We start from the raw sequence: 9021 nt of genomic DNA, 5'->3' as shown, positions 1-9021 counted from the left end.
CTCCCTGGCCCCCGCGCCGCCCGCCTGTCCGCCGGTCTCTGCAAGGCCGTCGGTCCGTCCGCCCGCCCTCCCGGCGCTCCTCCGCCCTGGCCCCGCTATCTCGGCCACGCACGTCGCTTCCTCGGTCCCGGCCACCGCTAGCTGGTTCCCCGCCCCCGGGCCGGCCGCCGCCGCCGCTACTCGAGGCCGGGGATTGGCAGTGCGCGTAGGCCGCGCCGCCGCCGCTGGAGCCGGAATAAAGGGGCAGCCGAGAGAGCAGCCGGACGCCACTCGCCCCGCGCCTGACCCCGCGGGCGGCCTGGAGCAGGTGAGCAGCCGGGGCGCCTGGGGCTGCGTCTGGGGGCTACTCCCGTGCCCGCCGCACCCCTTTCCCAGCCAGTCCGCCCGCCCCCCCCCCCCCACTTCCCCCCCACCTCCGGCCCGACCCGGCGGCCTCCTGGGCCTCTGGGCGCGTTGCTACTAACCGGGCCCAGTCTGCGGCCCTGGGGCCTTCCTCGGGCTCAATCGCCCTCGGGGCCGGCGCTCTGGCCGTAGCGGCCTGGCCATTCTCGGTGAGGGCTGACAGGAGGCAGCCCAGCTGGGCGGGTAGCAGTGCCCGCGGTGGGGAGGTGATCGCCTTTCATTCGGTTTCCCAGGGAGGAGGAAGGGCTGGCTTGGGACGCAGGTGGGGGCCTCCCTTTGCCTCCTTTACACTCGTCTCTCTGCGGAATTATCAGGCCTCCGCGCTGTACCTTCCTGGAAAGGGCAGGGGTGGGCAGTGCAGCTGGGGGCCCAGGACCGGGGATCCTGGTTCTGGCAGCCATTCATAACGGAAAAAAAAAAAAAAATCATCTGGGTTGGCGCATCCGGACCTAGACTGCGCTCAAAGTAGTCCCACTCCCCACTTTCCTGGGGGAGGCTTCCTACCTGCTTGCTCATGCAACCTGCTGCTTCGACCCGGAGCAGCGACTCCTTTCCTTCTTTCCTTCCCGGAAGATGCTGTGGATGACAGTTTTTCCCCCGATTCTTATGTTTCTTTGGCAGAACAGTTAGAAGCAGGGCTGGCCTGTGAAGGCATTCCTCCCCACCTTTTTTTTTTTTTTTTTTTTTTTCTACTCTTTCCCTCAGGAGAAAACTTAGAAACTTTTTGATGTTTGAGGCAGAGGAGCTGGAAACCTGAAAGTGGGATGCCTGTAATTCTAAAAGTTCTTCCCTCTCACTGTTGTTACCTTATGCTGCCACAAAGTGGTGAGTTAGAGATTTGCCTGGGCTGGGTGGTCTTTACCTTCCATTGATAACCCAAAATGTTATGGACTTGGAGCAAGGGAACAGGGCTGTCTCTGGAAAGGTTGCCTTTTCCAGGTTGTCCTGGAGAGAGGAGAAATGCTCTGTGGTTAGCATGCTACTTCCCACATTGTAGAGGCAAACTTTTAATTGCTTACCTTTTCCTCTAGGCCTTCCTCAGATTCAGAGGATTCAGGAGTTTTTTGGTGCTCAGGCAGATAACTAGAGTGGGGGCATGTTCTGCTGTGGAGACCTCCAGGTTGGGTGGGTCTACAGCCCTATCATCTACCCCCCATCTTACAGTGGCTAAGGTCTCTGCCAGGCCAACCAGACTGTTGTATGGAGAAAGAACAGGCATATCGTCAGGATAGAGGGCCTGGGGAATACTTGAGAGGGATGTGGTTCAGTCCCTCACAAAAGAAGGTTTTTGAGATGCTCTTCGGTTCCTGTAGCTGTTTTAAATAGTGACTGTGAGGCTGTTTGCTGTTGGGCCCTGAGATCTGGGAGGCCTGGTTCTCTGTTCCGGCAGGCTATTATCCTGAGCACCAATGTCCTGGGTTGAGATTGAGGGCTCTCAGGAGCTGGAAGGCCTCAGGGAGTCCTGCACCAGTGCGTCTCTGCTTTTATCTAATATATTGGGCTTCCAAGTAAGAATCTATTTGCAAAAAAAAAAAAGAAAAAAAAAAAGAAAGAAGAAAAAAAGAAAAAGTTATGCTGCTAAAATCATTTTGGCTTAACGGGTCAGTCTTCCCCTCCCTCTTCCTTTGGAGCATGAGCAGAATTTATGACTTCTTGTATTATGGGAAGATCATCCCAGCCCCTTATCTGTGAGACAGCTGACTGAAGAGGGCTGGTCATAGGCTGGGGAGCTGGGAGGCTCTCTGCTGGAGGAGCTGAGCTGCCAGCAGACTTCTGTGGACTTGTGTGAAGAGAGCACATCTTCCAGCCCTGAACCTCTATCCCTTCCCTGATGTGGCAATGGTGTGGCAAGTGCAGGCAGAACAGGGAGAGGGCCCAGGGACCAGCTGTGTATCTCTGCCTTGAGCTCACGATTTTTCTCTTCTCTACAGAACCAATCATCGGGGAAGGGCAGAGCCTTTCTGGCATTGCTGGCATCCTGCCTCGAAGAGCCCCCTGTTCTGCAGGCAGAGCCTTGTAATCTATCTTGGTTAATGACTTGGGCGGTCTGACCAGTCCCTCTTCCGTGCCTTGTCTGAGGTTTTTGTCCATACCTGATCCCAGGCAGCTTCTGTCTGGGTTGGATCACCTTAAGTGGGAAACTGAAGCCATTACTCTCCAAACCCTGTTTCATCCTCCCAAGCATGTCGGAAAGCTGGCAGCAGCCACCACAGACGCAGCCACAGCAGCCTCAGCCACCACAGCCTCAGCACCATGCAGAACCGCCGCCGGCCCTGGCTGAGCACGCGCTGCCCCCAGGCTCAGCTGAGAACCCCCTGGGCTGTGCTGTCTATGGCATCCTCCTGCAGCCCGACCCGGGCCTCCAGCCCCCGCAGCACGCGCCCCTGCAGGCAGCCGGTGAGCCGGGCCCCAAGTGCGGTGTGTGCGGTCACGACCTGGCACACCTGTCCAGCCCGCATGAGCACCAGTGCCTGGCGGGCCACGACCGCTCGTTTCAGTGCACGCAGTGCCTCAAGATTTTCCATCAGGCTACCGACCTGCTGGAACATCAGTGCGTGCAGGCCGAACAGAAGCCTTTTGTCTGTGGCGTCTGCAAGATGGGCTTCTCGCTGCTCACCTCGCTGGCACAGCACCACAGCGCACACAGCGGCACCGGTGGCCTCGTGAAATGTTCCATCTGCGAGAAGACCTACAAGCCCGCCGAGGCCGCTGAGCCCGCAGCCACCGCTGCGTCCGCGCTGCCCCCGGCAGCCGCGCCGCCCACCGTGGCTCCCGCCGAACAGGCCGACAAGCCCTACAGCTGCTCCATCTGCCAGAAGCCCTTCAAGCACCTGTCGGAGCTGTCGCGGCACGAGCGAATCCACACGGGCGAGAAGCCGTACAAGTGCACGCTGTGCGACAAGAGCTTCAGCCAGTCGTCCCACCTGGTGCACCACAAGCGCACGCACAGCTCCGAGCGGCCCTACAAGTGCGCGGTGTGCGAGAAGACCTTCAAGCACCGCTCCCACCTGGTGCGCCACATGTACGCGCACTCGGGCGAGCACCACCTGTTCCGCTGCAACGTGTGCGAGCTGCACTTCAAGGAGTCCTCCGAGCTGCTGCAGCACCCGTGCACGCCGAGCGGGGAGCGGCCCTTCCGCTGTGGCGAGTGCCAGAAGGCCTTCAAGCGGCCGTCGGACCTGCGGCAGCACGAGCGCACGCACAGCGCGGAGCGTCCCTTCAAGTGCGATCTGTGCCCGATGGGCTTCAAGCAGCAGTACGCGCTCATGCGGCACCGGCGCACACACAAGACCGAGGAGCCCTTCAAGTGCGGCCTGTGCGAGAAGGGCTTCGGGCAGCCCAGCCACCTGCTCTACCACCAGCACGTGCACACCCTCGAGACCCTCTTCAAGTGCCCCGTGTGCCAGAAGGGCTTCGACCAGTCGGCCGAGCTGCTGCGGCACAAGTGCCTGCCGGGCGCGGCCGAGCGGCCCTTCAAGTGCCCCGTGTGCAACAAGGCTTATAAGCGGGCGTCGGCCCTGCAGAAGCACCAGCTGGCCCACTGCTCGGCAGCCGAGAAGCCTCTGCGCTGCACTCTGTGCGAGCGCCGCTTCTTCTCATCCTCGGAGTTCGTGCAGCACCGCTGCGACCCAGCCCGCGAGAAGCCACTCAAGTGCCCGGACTGCGAGAAGCGCTTCAAGTACGCGTCAGACCTGCAGCGGCACCGGCGGGTGCACACGGGAGAGAAGCCCTACAAGTGCCCCAATTGTGATAAGGCCTTCAAGCAGCGGGAGCATCTCAACAAGCACCAGGGTGTGCACGCCCGCGAGCAGCAGTTCAAGTGTGTGTGGTGCGGCGAGCGCTTCCTGGACGTGGCCCTACTGCAGGAGCACAGCGCTCAGCACAGCGCGGCGGCTGCGGCCGCGGAGGGCGCCTACCAGGTAGCCGCCTGCCTGCCCTGAGTGCGCGCCTTGGCCCCCATCCTGTCCCCGCCCAGACTCCTCGCATTGAGCCCTCTACCTGGCCCGTGGTCTGAGGCCCTGGGCCTTGAGTGACCCTGAGGACAGATGGCACTGGGCAGCCAGGGGGTGGGGGTGGGGGAGTGGGGACCTGGAAGTGGGGGAGCCAGATTGCTGGGGCTGGTCCTGATCCCACAAACCTCTTTCCCATTACAAGATTCCTTTTCTTGAGAGCCATCGGCCTCTCTTGTCTCTGGCGGCCTGGAACCAGGCTGGAAATCAAGTGGCCTGTCTCTACCCTGCGGAGGGATTGGTGCCAGCCCAACCTTCCCAAACTTTTCAGCCTAATTAGAAACCAGATAGTTTCTAGGAAGGAGGATGGCCATCGTAGGGCCTGGGAGAAGGGCCAGACCCCATAGGTGGGTTGGATGTAGGGCATCCTCCTTCAAGTTGCTGTTTGAGGGAGAAGGCCAGCTTTGTGATATGGTCCTGGGGACCAGGAGGTGAGCCACAGGCCTGTCGGTCTGCTCCAGCTAGGGGTGATGTGCCCTTCTGGTTTCTGATCGTGAGACATAACAGGAGGGCTGCACGTCTGTGAGCTGGGTATGCCTGGAGAGAACTGGCCCAGCCCAAAGGGAGGAGGCAGAGAAGTTCTCCTGTGACACATTCAGCCAGGGACAGTGCCATCCACAGGGAAAGGAGGAAAGGCAGCTTTTGTGCTGAGGGCTAATCCTGCTGTTCGAGAAGTGCCCCTTCCTACCTTTGCAGCATAGTTCCAAGCTCTGGGGAATGTGTTCTCGGCCAGACAGGACCGCTGATGTGAAAGAAGGGGATCGTTAGACCACCTTGGTGCCTGGGAGGAAGCAGGGCCAAGTGCATGATCTTACCAGTGGATGCAGACAAGTGTCCTCCCCCTTGAAGGTGTGAACCAAAGTGTCAAGGGCATGGCCCCAATCAGCTTGCCTTTGCTCTGCTTCTGGGCCAAGACCAGGCCTGGGCACCGAGGGTGGGGGAGGTGAAAGGACTCTGATCCCACAGTGCTCTCCCAGCCCGTGGGCACCCTCCCCATCAGTCTGGCTGTTGGCCTGGACCCCAGGGGTCTTGCACTGCCAAGATGCCCTGGACAACATCCAGTGACTTCCAAGGCCAGAGCATTCCCTCCTGGGGTCCCTCTAGGTCTCTGGCTGACCACCAGGGCTCATGGAGTCAAGGGTGTCTGGGGCAATAGGGAGCAGGCTGGGGAAGAGGGTTAAGGGAACCAGTAGGTGGCTGGAGTCGACTGAGATCGCTGGCCAGCGATCTCCTCCCCTCCTTGGGAAGCCCAGAGGACTTTTATTATCAAAATGATTCTTTTGAACCCGGCTGTGCCCCTGTGCTCTACCAGCCTTCCTCCTTGGGTGTGGGTCTTGAAAGACTTTAATCAGTGCTTGCGCCAAGGGCCCAGAGGAGCAGAGAGGCCCCCTTGTCTCACTGTCACCTTGAGAAGGCTGAAGAGCCCACATCTGCCTCTTCTATGAGACTGGGCTCCCTTCCTGTGCCTGCGGAGAGGGGCTGGTCCTTCCCCTCGGTGCTGGCTCTCCGTCACAATGCCTCAAAAGACATGGAACCCAGGCCGACCATAGGCCCAACTGCTCATTTTCCCCCCTTTCCTTTTGCTTTCTAAAAGCAGTTGTTATACTGTTCATAACATTGTATAGTTTAATTTCATGTCATTTTGGATCTTCTATTAAAATGTGAAAATTTGGATTTTTAAAAAGAATGACTCCATTTTAGATAGCCCCTTTTGATGTTAATATATAGTGAGTCCAATGTATGCTTTAGAAGTAAAGACATTGACCATCACAGACCAAAGCACTGCTTATTCTGGTCATTCTTCCATTGGGGGATGATGGGGCATGGAGAGGGAGAGAGAGGTGTGCAGGCCTGGGTGGTAGGCTTGGGGCTGTGACATAAGGCTGGGTTTGAATCCCAAGTTTTGAATGCTCTGGTCACACAGCTTTGGGCAAGTCACTACACCTCTTTGGGACTCAGTTGCTGCATCTGCAAAATAGGGAGGTAACCCTTGCCTTGCTCAGTTGCTGTGAGAATTAAAGGGCCTCACGTGTGGAGGCCCTGGTGGGCAAGCCATGAAGGTGCTCACCAGGGCCCCAGGGAATAGGTCTGCAGCCTCTTGGCCTCCCCAGGGGTCTAACTGCAGCTCCTGCAAAGGGAGCTGGGCTGTGAGGGACGGGCAGCTTGTGGATGGTCAGAAGCCAGGAACCTGGCCTCAGAAGCATGAGCGCTTGCTCAGCCCCAGGGGAGAACCAGGGCTTGCCTGGGGCAGCAGTGGCCCCAGGCAGATGCCCTGCCCCAGAGGGTTGCCTGCTCTCACCCTACTTGTACTCACCCTGTCACATGGCCATCTGCATGTCCATGTCCCCTCTCGGCCTTCCAACCCACCTTTCTTCTGTTCCCCTGCCCCAGTGTCCCAGTGGGCCAGCTGTGACTTGGCTCCTTCCATTTCTCAAGGGCAGGGGTAGAAGGGAGAGAGGGAGAAAGCCTGCCCAGGTCTGGGCATCTGAGAGCCGGTGGAGGGTGGCTAGCTGGGTGGCCAAACACCCTGCCCTGGAGGTGGGGGTGGTGAGGGCACAAAGTCAAGAGGACAAGGAGCTGCCCGTGCCACAGGGGGCTCAAAACTGTGTGTAGAAGTCTTAGTAGAAAGGCCAAGAAGAACCTCAGATGTGACCCACAACTAACACTCCCCTTGTCCCCTCTTTGTGTGCCCATGGGAGGACCTCCCTTGAGGAGCCATGTGGCCCTTCCTGCAGGTGTCCACCTGTCAGCGAGAGGACACCCAGGCCCCTTGTCTCTGTGCCAGGTTTGAAGCCTGGTGTCCTTTCTAGCTGAGTGACCTTAGGCAAAACCCACCCACGTTGCAGAGACTCCTGGAAAGCACTGGCATGTGTTTGGTGCTTAATAGCTTCAGGTTGCCCTTCCTGAATGGAGTGGTCTTCATGTGCCTTGGGGCAGGAGGAAACCTGGCTGGCTATAGCTGAGCTCATGTGGGGCCTATGATGACGTTCTCTCCTTCTGTCCCCACCTCCATCTCTTCACACAAAACAGCAGGTCTCCTAAGGCTCCCACCTGGCCCTCAGCCTCAGGGCTGTGGTGACACCCTGTGTCAAAACCAGGGCATTGAATGGAGCTCGGGAGCCTGGATGTATGTCCAGGTTCAAGTCCTAGTCTTTTGATAAAAAGTGACCCCAGGCGTTTGTTGACTGCCCCTCCTGGGGCCCCAAATCCCCATCTGAAACAGAGGTCTTGACTCTGATCTCTGAGGGTCCTTGGAGATCTGACACTCTGATTCTGGGAAGGTGATAGAATCAACCCGTGTCCTCTTTTCCTCTGCCTGCCTCTCCTGGCCTCCAGCCTGCTGTCCTGCTGCCTCAGTCTGGCTTCAGTCATAAGTGACAGAGACAGGATAGACTGGCGTAAGCAACTGCCCACTGCAGCTGACCGCACCTCCCACCTACTTGCCCAGGAGCCCCACAGCCTCCTGTGTCCCACAGCTGATGTGAGCCTCCCTCTTGTAGAGCATACCGTTTTCGGGAGGGCACTCCAGACATTGTGACTAGGGGTGTAAGCTAACACTACCTCCTTTAGTCTCTGGGCAGTCATTCCCTTTGCCCCAACCACTGACAGGATAGGAAGAGGGTGGTTGCTTGGGGTGAGAGGTGACACCTGGATGACAGAGCTGAGAGGAACAAGAGGGAGAGGCCGACATAAACCCCCCGTTTTGGAATTAGTACCACCCCACCCCCCACCCCCTCCTGGGGACAGATGTGCTGCACTGGTGGGGTGGGGCAGGGGTGATGGCATTCTCCCAGGTCCTAGAAGTCATTGCCAGGGCAGGCTGGGCCCTCAAAGATGACTTTCGTAGGAAGCCTGTCATCCCAATAGCTTTGTCACTCTCTCACTGTGCGGCTGGCTGTGGGCTTGGCCCTGCACGGGGGTTGGGGGGGGGGGGCGGGGAGGACCCTGCTCTCTGGGGGTGGAGCCTGTGCTCGCAAGCCATGGTGGCAGTGGTGTGGTGTTGTGGTGAAGAGCACCACAGTCAGACCTGGCTAGAGTCCCTCTCTGCCACTCAGCAGCAACAAAGCATTGGGCAGGTGGTGGGACTTCTCAAGCCTCATTTTCCTCATCGGTGAAATGGAGCCAGATGCTGCTGTCCTCTGGGTGTAGGGTTGAGGGCACAGTGAAATGGCCTGTGTGGAGGGTTTGGCATGTAGCGGCCACTCAGGAAAGCAGAACAGTGGGAGGCCAGAGGCTGAAGGGAGCTGGCCTAACTCTTCCATCTGAATGTCGGGGCTCTCCCCACCCCTACATGCCATGCCACTCATAAGACCCTTTTCTTCTGCCGGCTGGTCACAGCCTCATATCATCTCCATGAGATGGGCAGGATGCACTTGAGTATGCCCTTTGGGCTGACCCCTGAGATCCCAAAGCCATGCATTTGGTGATGAGAGAGGCCTGGAATTGTGGGGTCTGGCCTGGTGGGGAACAGATAGAGAGGCTGGGACAGCCCCCGGCTCTGAACTTCACAGGCCTCGAGCTCTGGCCACTGAAGCCTGGGGCTCTGGTTCCAACCCACTCTTTGTGGGCCAGGAAGCCAGGCACAATGACTGGGACTGGTGCCGGCACC

At 58.7% G+C, this 9021-nt stretch overlaps 1 protein-coding gene across 2 annotated transcripts; it reads left to right on the top strand.

Moving 5' to 3' along the window:
- The first annotated feature begins 7 nt into the window (after positions 1 to 7).
- Positions 8 to 8318, top strand: ZNF319 (zinc finger protein 319). Of its 2 annotated transcripts, XM_042968318.1 has the most exons (3): positions 8 to 307; positions 1108 to 1227; positions 2334 to 8318. In XM_042968318.1, exon 3 carries the CDS (start codon positions 2586 to 2588, stop codon positions 4341 to 4343), a length of 1758 nt encoding a protein of 585 aa, XP_042824252.1. In that variant the 5' UTR covers positions 8 to 307; positions 1108 to 1227; positions 2334 to 2585; the 3' UTR covers positions 4344 to 8318. The 2 variants fall into 2 exon arrangements, with proteins under 2 accessions (XP_042824252.1, XP_042824251.1); XM_042968317.1 differs by lacking the exon at positions 1108 to 1227.
- Positions 8319 to 9021: the final 703 nt, after the last annotated feature.

This window comes from Panthera tigris, chromosome E2 (genome assembly GCF_018350195.1).
Source record: "Panthera tigris isolate Pti1 chromosome E2, P.tigris_Pti1_mat1.1, whole genome shotgun sequence".
Taxonomy (NCBI): Eukaryota; Metazoa; Chordata; class Mammalia; order Carnivora; family Felidae; genus Panthera; species Panthera tigris.
This window is presented reverse-complemented; position numbering and strand designations above follow the sequence as displayed.

Coding starts and splice junctions, on each gene's coding strand:
- ZNF319 (XM_042968317.1), top strand. CDS start 2,586: ATGTCGGAAAGCTGGCAGCAGCCACCACAGACGCAGCCACAGCAGCCT.